The 18077-nt window shown below is 34.7% G+C and overlaps 1 protein-coding gene across 1 annotated transcript in view; it reads left to right on the top strand.

Annotated features, from left to right (window-relative positions):
- LOC111514282 (uncharacterized) overlaps positions 1-17849 on the top strand; it is a 33090-nt gene extending 15241 nt beyond the window's left edge. Inside the window, exons 2-3 of the mRNA XM_023170519.2 lie at positions 193-321; positions 15697-17849. Of these exons, the coding sequence (XP_023026287.1) occupies positions 193-321; positions 15697-15770 (203 nt within the window). The 3' untranslated portion in view covers positions 15771-17849. The remainder of the gene's footprint in view (positions 1-192; positions 322-15696) is intronic.
- Positions 17850-18077: the final 228 nt, after the last annotated feature.

Below are 18077 nucleotides of genomic sequence, written 5' to 3'. Positions count from 1 at the left end.
AGACGGGTTGGATAGGAAGTGAAAATCAATCGTCCGGCCTCGTGGCTTGAACCACCGCTTTACACAGATGTCGATACAGTGCTTCATGAAAAAAAGATCAACCACACCTTGTTGGTGTCTCCTTTACTTTTTGCTCTATCATTTGCTTATGTTATTTCTCTGTTACTGATACAAAGTAATTTTTGATTTCAGATTTAGTACCAGTTTCTTCAACAGTAATACCTCTTCCAGTATATCAAGTAGGATTTGGGTTGAAACTGCCCTCAACTCTTGAAAATGAAAAACCAAACAAACCCGAAGGACCTGTTCACTTAATCACTGGTAATTTTATTCATTGAATTGGCAGATGACAGAGAATACTCCAAAGCTATGGAGTAGCAAAAAAATATTGTGTCAATAATGTAATTATCATAGTTTCCAATATTCAATAGGAATTTGAATTTCTCCAACAATGAAATGAATGAAACTGTCGCTAATCAGTTTTCAAAAAATATTTCATCATCAGTATTTGTAAACGACACCCAATAATTATAATTAGAAATCGACAATTAGTATTCCTCGTCGGCAGGACACTTTTTCGAATTCACCCTTTTAAATTACTGATGGGGTAGCTAATATTGAATGAAGGTTTACATTTCAAAATGAAGTACCTACTAGTGAAAATAAAATTCTCAATAAAAAAATAATACTCAAGTTCGTTTGAGTTTAAATTAACAAAAAACAGTTGTAGAATTCTTCCCAAAATGTTTGTACTTCCTACGCAATTTTTCAATTGGTGTTTTTATATTCCCGAAACATCTACCAGATCGAAATCCATGAGATTTTCACTGTTTACTAAACCACGACACGTGTAGTAATAAATTTTGGTTTTGTAAATCCTCATAGTTCAAATCTCAGTGCATAAGTGCGTTTTGATACGACCCTTCATGAAGTTTCAGTTACTTTCATTAGGTATGAGTTTTTCGAAAATTAAACGGAGTATACTTGAATTGAAGGCATATGAAGTTTACAAAAAGCTAACATATGAGCCTAAGAAGATAGATCAGTAGAAATAACTTGATCGGTTGTTTGATTCCCCCGAGCAAGGTCTTGGAAGTAATGGTCAGTGTTGAAAGTGCAATTCAGCACTTACCTGAAAAATCGAATCCTTGTCAAGGATTTAAATTCAAAGTTTATTGTCTTTATGTATGAACCAAGATACACTAGCGGATTATATCGGTGATCTGCTCAACAGTAACCCTAAAGACAAGATGTTTAAAAATGAAATGTAGGAAATATATGGAGTGAGCTGTGAGGATTGTGACAAAAAACATATCGGTCGTTTCAAAGAACAAGCAGCTCATTTCCGATTTGGAAGATCAGGGGGAACTAGTATCAATCAACATGCCTTCAAGAACGGCCATAGAATTGTTGATATCGGTACATATCATTAGGTTTTTGGATGCTTTCGATAGTCTGGAAATGGCCGAGTGTGGCATAAGAACTGTCAACAGTGACAAAGGTCCTACTGTTCACCTTTTAATGAATCACTCTGTAAAAATTTGCAGAAACTTTCACGAAAATTTTCCGCAATTTTCTGCTCGAACTCAGTGATGTGTATAGGAAAGTGAAAGTATGACCTGTTAGATATAAATAGAGACCTGTTTTAGAATTAAGAATTAGTTTTCTTCATCTTCGGAAGACGGCAACTCAAATCAATAATATGTGAATCAAATGAAACTCGCCAATACATTGCACAGATACCAGAGACTGAGATGGAAAACAAATGTCCACTCAATTGAAACTTATCAGTATAATAGGACATTTTTAATTCGAATTATTCTGAATAGTAGCTATTTCATTAAATTTGAAAAGAATAAGGGACGTATAGTAAATGCATCTTGGGTACTGGCTCTGCGGTCTCATATCAAAACAGCATACATTTCAACGAAAATACGAGTTTCGACATTTACGCACTCTCTTCATATATTCAAATATTGTGCCTTCAATAATTGTACTTCCATATTCAGATAATGAAATTGGTTTTAATTGAGAATTGATTTTTTTTTCATGTTAATTCATTCAGCTGAGAGTATTACAGGGAATCATTTCTCATGTTTTTACTAACAACAAAGTTTTCGTTGAAAAATGTAAATTTATCGATAAAAGTTCAAAGTCTTGTGGTATCACTTCAAATAAATCAATAACTTTGTACTAAATTTTCAGATTTTGAATCATTGTACTTTCAGAAATATTTTTAACTGGTCCTCAATGGTCATATAGAGAAGTGTTACTTCTCTAATACATTTTACTTTTTAATTTTGTACCGTGTATTATGTACTTTAATGAATTTCCGTCATATGTATAGAAAGTGTGATCTAATAATTTCGTGAAGAACTAACTGTGAAACAACAGTTCAATGTTGCACATAATTATTCAGAATGTTTACATCTATCATCATATACCAAATCCCACACAAAGCCTAAAAAAGAGTGCTCCTAATCATGTAGAAATATCAAAGCCGGATCTCCCACTACTCTGAGTCATATACAATATATAGTAATATTTATTATCTCAGTTGATATCACCGATAGAAAAAACACAAACGCCATCAAAGTAGATTGTGAAAATCTCTTCCACATCGTTATTCAGTGATTTTTTAAAGATAAGTCCAGTTTATGCGACAAATCTTTGGGTTTTCCAAATCAATATTGAAAAAATTCCGTTCCAATATTCTCTTTTGTGAAATGACAGATTGGATAATTTTGTTTTCGATTCTGTATTGACATGACACATGAGAATCAAACAACTATTAATACTACCAGACATATTATATTTCTAGTTTTCCACAGTTTTGTACTCGAACCTGTACATGTACAGAGTGAATCAAATTGGACACTTTCAAAGGGAAACTCCTGTTTTCAAAATAGATAGATAAAAACTGATGGCCGTGTCTGAGGGTCAAATTTTATGACAAACTTGATGGTGAAAACCGCATATCGATATCTATCATCATTACTGTGTTACAGAATGTTTTTCGAAAATCTGCATGTTCGAAAAGTTACTGTAACTATTTTCCTGTCGAACATTTCTGGTTTCTATGAAAACATTTCCATAGAACTTTTTTACGTAGAATTCTATGGTGTGAAAAACTGATTTTTCAAATGAGATATCAATAGAGCTTGAAATTACTTTTTCAACAATGTAGTTCACTTGATGTCTTGCTGGAGTCATCTTTGAAATATAGAGCTTCAAGGCTTTTTCATGTAGATTTTGAAACACATACTTTGATCAAGTAGGCTTTGGACCATGCGGCGATAAAACAGAATGCAAATCTTTACTGGTAGCTGTCAAATTTTGATTTAAGCATTAAAAACGCTCTTCAATTAGTAGTTGTGGTTCAATTTTCAAACACATTCGCAATGAAGTATAAAAATTATGAAAAATAGGATATGATAGTCTATTTTATACGAACCGGGGAAAATGCAAAAGCAGCAAGTATTTTGTATCCAGAGAGTAGACAACCTTTCGCAAGATTACGACACAACCTAATTGATGATGGTCAATTCGAAAAGGAAAGGCCAAAATTATATGAATCAAATAGAAATATGGAGTTGAAAAAAATAGTCGTTTCAGGAGCTGGTGACAAAAATCCCAAAATGTCAATGCGAAATTTGAAAATATCAACAGACCTACCAAGAACTAACGTCAAGAGAATTTTGGAGAAACACAAATTCAATCCATACAGAACCAGAAGAGTTCATCAACTCAGACCAGGAGATTTTGAACAACGCATGGCTTTTTGCCAGCGGTTCCTGGAAAGTTGTAACCAAGTGCGTGATTTTTCGTTAGATTGTATTTGGACAGACGAAGCCATTTTCAACCACTACAGTAGTATGCTAAGGCCATTTGAGGACCTCCCCCCTAGCTGTTCCCCCCCCCACAGTGCCACCACACTGACTTGAACATGAAACCCTTTTTTTACTCTGCGCCTATGACTTGGCCTTGAAATGCATGTGATGTCACATGACCTTGAGTTACATCATTACCATGAAACCCTCTTCTAACTCGCTGCCTATGATTTGGCTTCGAAAGCCGCAACGATTCTATAACCTTGGGTCGCACATCACATGACCTCAAAAATTACACCCGATTCTGGACCTCCTCCTACCACTAGTAACATCGCAAGACATATGGCCTTGAATGTGAGTGTGTGTAGTTTCAACTCGCACATATTGGTTAACTTGAATAACATCACACTATGAAACCCCCTCTTAACAATCCGTCTATGAAGTAACTTCGAGAGCCATAACGATTCGATCACCATCGGCGCACGTCACATGTCCTTGGAAATCAGTCAGTTCTGGTCCTCCCCCTACCACTAGTGACTTCGCATGGCATATGGCCTCAAATGTGTTTGTGTAGTTTCAGTTCGAGCGTAATGGTAACTCGAATCTCATTGACGCGTTCTGCGTTCAGTCCGCAAGGAGACCCGGTGGTGAGAGGACGTACTGCAAGTCTCAGTAGGTACTCGCCCTTCTGCTAGGGCGATCCACTGAAGGTCATTACACTCTGATGGCTCGGTGAGCCGACGGTCGCATCAAAGGGTTCAGTCTAAACGAGGGACCCTGCGGTGCGAAGATGTATTTGCACATAAAACAGTGGTATTCTTGACACTCTGACAGCGATGTGTGCGACGTAATCGATACAGTGTCGGCATATTTCACATTCTTCCTTCGATGTATTAGGTTGTCGATTGCGGTTATTAAGCATTTGTGTATACGAATGCTCTGTGCTATAGTTAGATAGTACATGGATACCTCTGTAGTCTGTAGTCTGTAGTCTGTAGATTGCTGAGCAGCAATCCTTTCTCAAGGTCATCTTCAGACACAAATTTCAAGGTCATAACAATAGAACTCATTTCGGAAAGTATTTCAAGGTTTATTTTTTAAATGATTATTATAATGCACCAGACGGTCTCCTGAATTTCCTTTCAATATAATTATTACGTCATAGTGGTAGAGTGGAGACCCAAAATGGGCTGCCGTTGAATACAATGCAATTGTAATAGTTGTAATTTGGAGTAAGAGGGTGCTGCGAGTTAACGGAAGAAACTTTCAAATTTGGATGGAAACCATAAAAATAATTAGGGTATAGCAAAGAGCTTCATTACGAGACAGGATTGTGGAAGAAAATTTCATTTTCAGCATATCTTTACGTCTCATATGAGCGCGAAGACATTCGGTGTGGAAAAAGTGATCGTATACTGAAGCCAATGATATATTCCACCTATGACTTGGCCTTGAGTTGCCTGTGACGACACATGATCATGAGTTAAGGCATAGCCATGAAAACCCCCTTTTAATGCTCCGCCTATGATTTGATCTCGAAAGTCGCAACGATTCGATCACCGGTCACGGTCGCATCAAAGTGTTCAGACTAAACTAGGACCCTGCAGTACGAGGACGTACTTGCATTTAAAGGTGTGTAACGAACTCGATACAGTGTCAGGATATTTCATAGCTTATTCCGAGTATGCAATCCTTTTCAAGGTCATCTCCAGACACGAATTTCAAAGTCATAACAATAACACTTGTTTCTGGAAGCTTTTCAAGTTCTATTTTAAATGATAATATATCAATGCACCAGGCGGCTCCTGAAGGCCCTTTCATTATAATTCAACATATCTTTAGGTTTCATACGAAAACGAAGATTTCCGTTGTGAAAACATGACACCAATGCTATATTCTGTCTATAACTTGGCCTTAAGTTGCGGTGCACGCCGAAAGACCTTGAGTTACGTCATCGGTGGAAAAAACCCCTTTCAACTCTCAGCATATGACTTGACCTTGGAAGCCGCATTGATAACACCATTTCGGGTCGCACGTCACATGACCTTGAAAATTATAGTCCAATCATTATAGTAAGTTCACCTCGGAATTCGAGATACCCAGCTCTTAGTCTGTATATACTTGTATATTGACACACTCAAAGTTGTCTCAAAACCTACATATGGTAGGGTATAAGCAACTATTAAATTTCAAGGTCAAAGGTCACAAAAATCAGTTTTTTGCGCTTTTTTTGGAAATATCTCATTTCCTATGGGTTTTTTGCTATTTGTATTCAATATCAATATTGTAGAATACAAAATTCTCTGCAAATTTTGTTTGAAAAAATGTTTCATACGGTGAACCGTTTTCGAGATAGAGGGCGGAGAGCACGCGGTCACAGCATCACTTCAGGTCAACCGGTGCCTCTGGTCGAAAACGCGCCATATATAGTTGACGAACTATCGATAAATCAATGATTACAAATATTTGTCAATTTTTATTAACTATTATATTATATTTTATCATTTTTTTCCTAACTTATCTACTTTTTATTCAGTATTAATTTATTTAACAACACTTACCTGCCCATGTAATTTCAGAATTGTTAATGAAAATATAGGAATTATATTTGAATTTTAACCTAATTAATATTTATAACTTCTTACATGATGAAAAAAAAAACAAATAAATTATGAATTAATCTTTTTATTAAAAAATATCATTGAATACATTTATTTTTATTGAAAGTAAAGAAATGGAATAAAGGGTACAAAAACTACAATTTATAATTTTAATCATCTTCTTCCTCTTCATCGTCGTCTTCTGGCTGCTGGTAAATTTCAAACTGGTCTTCATTATCGTCTTCAACGACATTTGTCTCAAGTTCTTCCATGATTTCGGGGTCAAAGGTTCCATCTTCGTTAATGTCGCTCTGATATGGTAGAGCATTGAGACAAGCTTGCCCATTACATTGGCCACAAGCTAAAGAGCATTGCAAGCCCGCTTTCCTGAATCCGCATCGCGAACCACAACCACTCTTGCAGTTGCAGAAAATTGTATTTAGCAAATATTCTGGAGCAGGTGGTAAAATTGTCATGATAGGCTCCAGAAAATCGTTTCGCATTGCCCAACCCCATACCTGGGGTTCCAAATCATGTCCTAACCAAGTTTGAACTTGATAATATACACGGTTGAAATGTTGATGAGCAGCTGCACTTGTTGGTGGAATATTTGAAAGCTGCACAGGTTTATTAAGTTTTGTAGACTTGACGTAATGCATATAACGAAGATGATCGAGACTTTTCACAGATTTCGGAGCATTATAGACATTACCTTTCCCAACTTTTTTAAAGAAAATTTCTTGTTCGTAAGACAGTGTACGCCCAATTAAAATGACAAGTTAATCAATATCTTGTCCTATTATAACTGCAGTTTTTTTAGACTTTGATTCTTCAATTGCAGTTTCAACAATAAGAACATCCGCATCATCTCTGGCTTGTTTAGTAGTAATATTTGCAGCTTGAAATTTTTCAATTAACATATTAATGAACTTATCTTTGTTATTTCGATTTGATAAGAATTTTTCTTGAGTAACTGGTACAACCATATAGATAGATATAGATTTAATGCATGAAGAAAATGATAAAATATAATATAATAGTTATTAAAAATTGACAAATATTTATAATCATTGATTTATCGATAGTTCATCAACTATATATGGCGCGTTTTCGACTGGAGGCACCGGTTGACCTGAAGTTATGCTGTGACCGCGCGCTCTCCGCCCTCTATCTCGAAAACGGTTCACCGTATAAAAAATTTTTTCAAACAAAATTTGTAGAGAATTTTGTATTCTACAATATTGATAATAAATACAAATAACAAAAAACCCATAGGAAATGAGATATTTCCAAATAAAAGCGCAAAAAACCGATTTTTGTGACCTTTGACCTTGAAATTAAATAGTTGCTTACACCCTACTATATGTAGGTTTTGAGACAACTTTTAGGGTGTCAATATACAAGTATTTACAGACTTACAGCTGGGTATCTCGAATTCCGAGATTCTTACCCCTAATTTAAGCTTAAATGACTGGATTATTAGAGCCGATTCTGGATCTTTCCCTTCCCCTAGACCTTTCAAACAATTTTATGTATAGATCACTGTAACTATAACACAGGGCAGCACAATGGCGTAGTATGAGAATTAACGACAATGTAGAGAAAATGATAGAAAAATCTGAAATTTTGGGCTGTTGTGTTGTGAACAACTATATGATGAAAAAATATTTACATTTATTGTAGCAGTTCCAACCATGAGTATACGGAAGGATCAGATAAATTCCCTAATGCAGGTATAAATTGGAACATAAGTTTATAATGGGGAAGTTGACACAAAACACACACACACACACATACATACACACAAACAGTGATATCAAGATGAGATTGCTTGAAAGTTAGATACAAGTGATTGAACCATATACTTGTAGTCAAGTATATAGGGTCATCATTAAAAAACAGACATCAGCCCTCAATTCTGCAAAGGTAATAGATTTGGAGATTTAATCTTTTTGAGATGTCCTCCTATCAGTTAAGCGCGTATCGCGTTACAACCTTCGGCATCTTATTTGCAAAATGTCATATATAGTATGATGGAAATAGTGAAAGTAGTTCGGGCTTTATTCGCTAAAAGTTAGTTAAATGTGATGAGAAATTGTGATCTATACTTAGTTGTGAAAACAATGCATATATCAAGATCTATGATTTTTTTTATTAGAGGATTTTCGAAAATATATTGAAAAGGAAGTGGATTGTACTGTCAAATAAGAATATTGAAAAATCAGGTGTGTTTGAAAATCTCAATTATGAAAATGCCACATTTCTTCAAAGAGGTACCTTTTCCATATACAAAAAAAAATAGGAGAGTTCAGAAAATAGTCCCAATGTGAAAATCAATAGTTTTTGTGAGGAAAATGCGAATGGAATGGCAGACGACTGAGTTTAATACTTCAATATGAAAAATTAGGTGACTGATTTGATCATATTTGAAAAATTGGTTTGATGATCATGTCATATATTGAATCAAGAGCAACTTTTGTAATTTCGGGAGAAATATGATGAATGAGAATCGACAGACTTACTAGAGCTATACTTTATGTGTTCCTTCCATTTGAATCAGTATATTATGGTATGATTGTAGAAGAAAATGTGTATTGTTTGAGCACAATACCCGTTTCCATTAAGAGAGAAACCTTTAAAAAATCTGTCAAATTATCTTATGAAACGAATGATATTCTGGCGGGGGGGATATAAATAAGTATATCAGCAGGCTTACTGAGGATTTCATATACGCGAAGATGTGACAATTATTCATGGTGTATGATATAAACATTATGGAGATACGAGAAAAAATTGAGAGAAGAAATTACTTCAGGAGGATACGAACACAGTTGAAAAGATATTCCGAGCCACCTCCAACGAAATTGGAGCCATTTTATCTTTAAATATTTTTCAAGGGCAAAACACAAGCACTACAGAAAAATCCTTAAGGCGCTCTAAGAGTGGTGCCTGTGCGAAAGCTGCGATTCACATTGGATTTGAATCGCTGGAGATTATATCAATTTGAAGAAACGTTTTCAAGAAGTCCATTCCACATATAAAGGCAGTTTTCCAGATAGAATGTTCTTATGAATGAATGAATGTGAATTTCGAGGTGTACTGAGTTGAACCTCAAAACGATGAGCAGCCACAGTCCGTCGCGTATTTCTGATATGTACCGCTATTGGTGGAATCAAATGTGCCAAGTCACTTGAACACTTCCTGTGAAAGTATATATATGTTCCAGGCTATCAAGGTTGTACGTGATATTCGCCTCTCCAATCAGGCTCTTTTCTGGATGGAATCCAGCAACAGTGTGTTTGGGGGCAGAGCTCCATACATGAGAACATTACTCAAAGAAGGTCTGATCTCAAGTTCATAAAGCATCAAAAGTTGCTAAGGTATGTACAGTTTTCTGGTTCGGAACAGTGTTTCAAGCTTTTTGAGAAGCAGCCTTTGCAAACTCAGTGAGATGATTGTGCGAAGACATATTAGTTTTTAACCTCCAACAATCTTATCGAAGCAGAAAGCGGAATTGTACGTAATAATACGGATACTTGAATATTGAGGAAAAAGTGTTGATAACGTAATTTTGTACAAGGTTAACGTGATATAGACAATACTATTTGATGTCAGGGTATATTCCTTGACATGAAGAGGAAGTGAAATTTGAAAGCAAATGAACAAATATTATGTATATTCACTACGTTAATGATAAATTCATGTTGAATAATCAATAATATAGATGTGGAGAATAGGTGTTAGATGTACTGAAGAGGGAGCGGGGGTAAAATCATAACAGGAACGCATAAGTGATGAGTAAATGAATGTCATACAGTGGTATTTGATGTAAGTGATGATGAAATACAACTATTTTAAAAATAGCTGCCAGTTTTATGTCAACCATTGAACAAAGGCAAATGAAGAACGTAGAATATGATAGCAAAAATACACTGATATGACGTAATATTACGACTTCCACGGTATTAGCCACAGGCTTTGATATATATTTCGAAGTATGTACTCTGAATACATGTAATGTCCAATTGAATCATATCTGATGTACAGTGCTTACGGTTGCCTTGTGTTTGATTTAACAAACATTACAAACAACAAAAAACTGGTTTATAGGAAAAAACTCCTTCATATGCTGGATCAAAGTTTTTCAATTGTGTCAAAACACAAACAAACTTTAACAAATTTAAGAAAGAACTAAAATCATTTTTGGTTCAAAACAGATTTTATTCAGTCTCAGATTATTCAGAAAAGCAGTGGTAGGTATTAGGTATTCCGAATTTATTTACTTATTGTGTCTAAGTATAAATGTACCTGTGATATGAATATAAGTATACATATATGTCAATATGTATATGTTTGAAGTGTTTGGTTAGATTAGGTCCAAAGTGAGTGGGTCTCTTCTACCCTCCACCGCAAACCGCAAGGGTTTACTGTGGCTCACACCTATTCACACTCGGCCAAATAAACCCAGCTTCTTACCGAAACCAATTAGTTTGTATGGTGAGTGGTCTTTCAGATCAGATGGTAAGAGAACGGCTCTGCCGAACTCTAACGGCATGATTCGGTCCCCTGCGGGGCAGGCATAAAGTATATGCTTTGTTAATGAGGTAGTCGGATAGTCAACTTGAAAGATTCCCACCTTGATACCCACGACAACCTTCCCGTATGAGGGTTTTTGAACGTCAGCTACACCTGACGATGCCTTAGATTAGATTCAGCCGTGTAGGGCTTTTTCGCCACTGGTTTTGGTAAATAATCACTTGAGCGCAAACGTTTGCTAACCTGTTCGAAGTGTACTTCAATATTGTATAATATATACTGTATTTGTTTCCATAGTATATATGTATATTTTCATAACTTCCAATTGACGATTCTTATATCACTTTGGTGATATATGGTTATTGAATAATTTGAGTTTGAATTGATATTCGAATATGAAATGTTACGGGAAATTCATAATTTTATCACATAGTTTATATTATTTAATATATATTTCCTACCATCAATTAACGTGTTAGGAATCACACCTTAAAAGGTAAGACCTCGTTAATCCTTAGCTCGCACAAGTTTCGACTTCTGAGGGTTGTCGTTCCTAGGGGTGCGACAGCTGGTTAACGAAAAAAAAAGATTTTTTTTGTTATAGTATTTTCATTCGGATTTATAGATTTATTCTCTAACAACTTCTATCACTGAAACCGCGTACCAGAAAATCCCGTTGATACCTTCAATCTGAGTACTTGAGCAGTCGATTGCGGTTATTAAGCACTTGTGTATACGAATGCTCTGTGCTTTAGTTAGATAGTACATGAATACCTCTGTAGTCTGTAGCAGCTAAGGCTTTATTTTCTAATAGGTTATTCTGTGTATGCAATCCTTTCTCAAGCTCACCTTCAGACACAAATTTCAAGGTTATAACAATAACACTCATTTCGGAAAGTTTTTCAAGGTTTATTTTTAAATGATTATTATAATGCACGAGACGGTCTCCTGAATATCCTTTCAATATAATTATTACGTCATAGTGGTAGAGTGGAGACCAAAAATGGGCTGCCATTGAATATAATGCAATTGTAATAGCGTATTTGGAGTAAGAGGGTGATGCGAGTTAACGGAAGAAACTTTCAAATTTGGCTGGAAACCATAAAAATGTAATTAGGGTCTAGCAAAGAGCTCCATTACGAGACAGGATTGTGAAAGAAAATTTCATTTTCAGCATATCTTCACGTCTCATACGAGCGCGAAGACATTCGGTGTGGAAAAAGTGATCGTATACTGAAGCCAATGATATATTCCGCCTATGACTTGGCCTTGAGTTGTCTGTGACGACACATGATAATGTGTTAGGGCATAACCATGAAAACCCCCTTTTAATCCTCCGCCTATGATTTCACCTCGAAGCCGCAAAGATTCGATCACCGGTCACGGTCACATTATAGTGTTCAGACTAAACTAGGACCCTGCAGTGCGAGGACATACTTGCACATAAAGGTGTGTGACGTACTCGATACAGTGTCAGGATATTTCACACTATTCTTTCATTGTAATAGAGTGTGAATAGTAGTTATTCAGCACTTGTATATACGAATGTTCTGTGCTCAAGTTCGATAGAACTTGAGCACAGAACATTGGCCAGAATTTCTGGGATGCTGAAGAAGGTATTAGAACGAGTTCCATACAATAGTAGTGATGAGAATAATCGATCTATCCGACGCAAAAAATAACTCTTTGTTTATATTCTATAACGTCACTATTCGACCTTAATACAAAATTAGACAAAATCTTTCAATGTGTAGGCATGAATATACAAATGTCATACATTTAGGTACAGTCGAATATCGAAAAAATTGTTCCAAGACAATTGTGATATGATTTTTTCATTCATACAAAACGAATTCAATCTTCATCACACCTATTTCGATCATGAAGTCCCAGATTTCACTATTGATGAACTTAAAGAGATTTATGGAGATAGTTGGAAGGGTAGATATAGCTGTTTAGTAACTGTGAGAGATTTTGACCTGAATAAGGGTTTTTATCGGAAAGGATTTGATATCTATAAAAGAATCTTTTATCGAATTGACTCTTAAATTCAGATGTGGAAATGTTCAACAAAATATTACAAATTATAAATATTTCATTTTTGTTGAATCTAATTTCATTAGGTGATTACTCTATACATATAGAGCAAAAAAGCAGAATATTCTTAGATACATTTATTGTATGTTACGACAAATCCATTTTTCGTAATGACACACTTAGTTTCGATTATATTTAGCGGTTCCATGAAAACACGGTCCCACTGTGTCGTTTTCAAGGTCGTATTGTTGAAATTGTTGATCATATTGATTTTGGCTTTATATTGCTGAATTTTTATTTGTAGAATTCTTATATCCTTCAAATGCACCTTCAACGGACTCTCAATACTATTCATGGTGAGGCTAGAAGCGAGTTATAGGAGGAATATAACATTGGTGTCAGTCTACGATGATTTTTTTCACAACGGAAATCTTCGTGGGACTATTTTCAGAACCCGGCTAATTTTTTTTTGTAAATGGAAAAGATACCTCTTTGTAGAAATATGGCATTTTCATAATTGAGATTTTCAAACACACCTGATCGACTACGTCTACCAAATAATGATACATCTCCCTATTTATTTCTTTCAAATCGCTTTTATATCAATCAGATTTCAACAGACAATTTCTTAACTGCATTCAAAATGGTTTCGAATGATCTGTTTTGAATTCTGACATTCAAATTTCATGCGATATTTTTTTTCAATATTCTTATTTGACAGTGCAATCCACTTCCTTTTCAATATATTTTCGAAAATCCTCTAATAAAAAAAATCATAGATCTTGATGTATGCATTGTTTTCACAACTAAGTATAGATCACAATTTCTCATCACATTTAACTAACTTGTAACTTGTAACGCGATACGCGCTTAACTGATAGGAGGACATCTCAAAAAGAATAAATCTCCAAATCTATTACCTTTGCAGAATTGAGGGCTGATGTCTGTTTTTAATGATGACCCTATATACTTGACTACAATTATATGGTTCAATCACTTGTATCTAACTTTCAAGCACTCTCATCTTGATATTACTGTTTGTGTGTATGAATGTGTGTGTGTTTTGTGTCAATTTCCCCATCATAAACTTATGTTCCAATTTATACCTGCATTAGGGAATTTATCTGATCCTTCCGTATACTCATGGTTGGAACTGCTACAATAAATCTAAATATCTCTTCATCATATAGTTGTTCACAACACAACAGTCCAAAATTTCAAATTTTTCTTTACATTGGCGTTATTTCTCATACTACGTCATTATAGTTACATATGGCCAAGGCCATATGTCTTGCGATGTTACTAGTGGTAGGGGGAGGTCCAGAATCCGGTGTAATTTTCGAGGCCATGTGATGTGCGACCCAAGGTTATAGAATCGTTGCGGCTTTCGAAGCCAAATCATAGGCGGCGAGTTAAAAGAGGGTGTCATGGTAATGATGTAACTCAAGGTCATGTGACATCACATGCATTTCAAGGCCAAGTCATAGGCACAGAGTGAAAAAAGGGTTTCATGTTCAAGTCAGTGTGGTGGCACTGGGGGGAAACAGCTAGGGGGGAGGTCCTCAAACGGCCCTAGCATACTACTCACTACAATTCTTACAATTGGGCACAACAAAACTCTTACTCTATTGTGGAGCAGAGAAGTCAAGGAAAATTTGGATTAAGTGTGTGGGCACTAGTGAGCAAGTGTTTTTAGGTGTAGAATTATCGGCCCGTTCATTTATAGTGGCACTCTCACATCTCAGAGGTATTTAGAAATTTTACGGCAAATGAACCCCTTGTTAATGAATTGCCACTAATGGAGCTCACAAAAATATATTTCCAACAAAACAGGCCTTCGCCTCACAACGCTGCAATTGTCACCAATTTTTTGGCTGCAAATTTGGCTGCAAAGGACCCAACCGTCGGCCGGCTGGGTCACCGGACCTAACGACTATGGACTCTTACCTCTGGGGAAGGTTGAAAGATCTTGTTTTGAAGTTGTTGATTGATTTTAGATACGAATTGGAAGAGGTAGTGATGCAAAGTTTTGCTTTTTTTACTTCTATTGAACTAATAAATTATTCGACAAAAACTTTCAGAAAAGGTGTCACCTGTGTACGATAAGATTGTAGGCATTTCGAACACCTTCTCTGAAGGAATATATTTCATTGTTTGTTCTTTATCATTATTATTACTGTTAAAGTTTCATTGATTAGTAGTTAATATAGTATAAATTGTTATCATTTTTATTGAAACTATGCGTTCTAATTACTGCTGTGAAAAGGTTTCTCTACATCTGTTTTATCGCCGCGACGTCAAAAGCTTATTTGATCAAAGTTTGCGTTTCAAAGTCTACATGAAAAAACCTAATAGCTTCGTATTTGCTACATTTTTGTAAATCTCTGAAATATGTAGGAATATACAGGGTGTCTCGTTAAAGAAACTAGTTTTCCATCAATAACTTTTGATATCTCATTTGAGAAAAAAGTTTTTTACACCATTGAATTCTACATGCAAACATGATGTACCTAACTCAGAAACGATGATAGATATCGATTTGCGGTTTCTACCATTAGGTTTCTGATAAAATTTAACTTTCAGACACAGCCATCAGTTTTAATCTCTATCAAGTTTGAAAACAGGATGCTCGATTGACATTGAAATTTTTATCACGTTCAATTTTCATTCCTTATCATTGTTTTTTTTTTCAGTACACACGAAGCACAAGGCAAACTCCAGTGTAAGATCCAAAACATCAGATTATCCAACTGCAGATAAAGTATAGTGAAGAGTAGTAGCTAGTACAATACTGGATATTTGTTAATCATAACCAAATTATTACTTTCGTTACCTGACAAGTTACCTTTCATATAGACATAGGGAGATTATTTGTATTAATTATAACGAATAATGTTAAGTGACTAATAAATACAGAACAAGTCACTTCAGAATAGTACTCCAAAGTTTGCTGTTCATTTCTTACTGAACCTGAAAGAATCGAAAAATTTACAGTTTGAAAAGACATCGAACATGAAGAAATAAACAGTAAACGTCTTGTACATTGATTTTTCATTGATATAACCGCTTATTTAATGATTCTCTACTTTTTTGAAAAATTACATGTAATCAAACTTGTAATAGAAAAGCATTGAACTTTTTGTTTTTGCCCAGGTTTTGACAAAACTCAACTTCAAACCTTTTTTCTCTTGACCGACTTTTTTTAAAACGGTTCAGTTGCAAATGAATAAATGGAAGGTAATTTAACCCAGAATAATTCATATCGAACTGATTTCCAAATGACACTCAAAATAATCCTCTATGCAAGCTTGGTTCATTCCCTATACAATGTTTCTTCATTCATGTTAGTATCAAGATTAATTTCAAATTTATGAATTATTGAATGAAGCATTGCATTTTTTCTGCATGTTCTCTATTGTTCACAACGATTATGGAAAAATTAACAATAAAACATAAGTAGCAAACGGTCGAAGAAACAGTAAACCAGTTTTTTTATAGGGTGTAGCCCTCTTCAGCTTGGACGATAGCTTCCATTCTCCAAGGCTTTCCACGAATTAGCATCCGAATATACTTCTGGGGTATGTTATACCACTCCTTTATGAGAGTAACACGAAGTTCATTTTTGTTCGTGGGTGGTCTTCTACAACTTCTCACCCATCTTCCTAGATAGTCACAAACATGCTCAATATGACTTGTATCCTAGGAACTAGACGTTGAAGGAGTATATTGTGATCGACAGTATCAAATGCCTTGCCGAAATCCAGAAAGACAGTTATGCATTTTTGTTGATTTTGGAAATAATTGTTGATTTGTCTAACAATTTCAAAAACTACGTTTTCTGTTTATCTACTTTACAAAACACCATATTGTGATTCAGAAACAATATTGTTATTATTGCAAAATTGTATAACTGTATTTTGAGAATATTTCAGTGGAGTTATTGATCACAGTCACTAATTTTTTATAACCAGACTTGAAAATCAGTATTGTGATTGAGTCTTTTAAAGATATGGGTATTTTTTCAAAACTAAATATTGAATTGAAAATGTGCCATATGGATTCTATAAAGTATATATGAAGCTTTTTGATAAGAAACTCAGATATTTTATCATGACCAGGAAGTTATATTTTTTAATCCGGTAATGATATCGATCAACTCGTTTCTTGTTACTGGGTTTAGGAATATTGAGTTGGTGATATTATATTGCCTTCTGAAACGTGAACTGTACGCTTTTCTATTTTACTTGCCATATATTCACCAATTATGAGAAAAAAAATTATTGATTTTTTTTATTTAACAAAAATTTATCTCATCTTCTCTTCTCTTCTCTACTGTTTGTTATTTCGTTTATATTATGCCCAACTTTCTATAAATCATTTTAAAACTCTAATATTTCATTGGTATAGGATTTCTTTCTAGTTTATCGGATGAATTTTGTCAAGAAGTTTCTGTAAAGTTTATAATCATTTTGTTGTTCTGCTGAGAAGTCGGCCAAAATATTTCGTTTAATTTGTCTGTATGGTGTATAGAAATCAGAAGACCATGTGTTATTCATGATTTCAATTTTGTCTGTTTATTTTATATTTTCACTTCTGTACATTTGTCAATATGCTTTTCTAGTTCAACAATACACGTATTGAATGCAGATTCTGGGTCTCTGGATTGCATAATGGGCTCTCAAGTTTATTTATTGAGTGCTTTCATGACCTCATTATAATTAGTGACGGTATATGAGTTTTCCGTACATATATCGGTTATTTTAGAATTTTCATCAACTTTTAGCGATAACAGAGTAACATGTAGTGATCGGGTATATCACATTTGAATATATAAGAATTGATTTTATTGTTGTATTTTTTTTTGAAATTTCCTCATACCCGTTGTCAATTCAGCTTGTAGAGTTAGTCGTTTCTCTGGTCTATTTATTAATGAAAGAAAAAATCCCATTTCAGCCATCATGCATATATTATGTAATTATTAAGTTGTGTGTCTGATGTATTCAATATATTTATTTTTATGTCTCCAATGAATAATTTTATATTTGCCTCTACGAAAATTATATTTCTAATTAGT

The sequence above is a fragment of the Leptinotarsa decemlineata genome, unplaced genomic scaffold (assembly GCF_025532065.1).
Source record: "Leptinotarsa decemlineata unplaced genomic scaffold, Ldec_3_MD MMD2_tig00003902_RagTag_RagTag, whole genome shotgun sequence".
Taxonomy (NCBI): domain Eukaryota; kingdom Metazoa; phylum Arthropoda; class Insecta; order Coleoptera; family Chrysomelidae; genus Leptinotarsa; species Leptinotarsa decemlineata.
The sequence above is the reverse complement of the archived record's forward strand: the minus strand, read 5'-3'. Positions and strand labels throughout refer to the sequence as shown.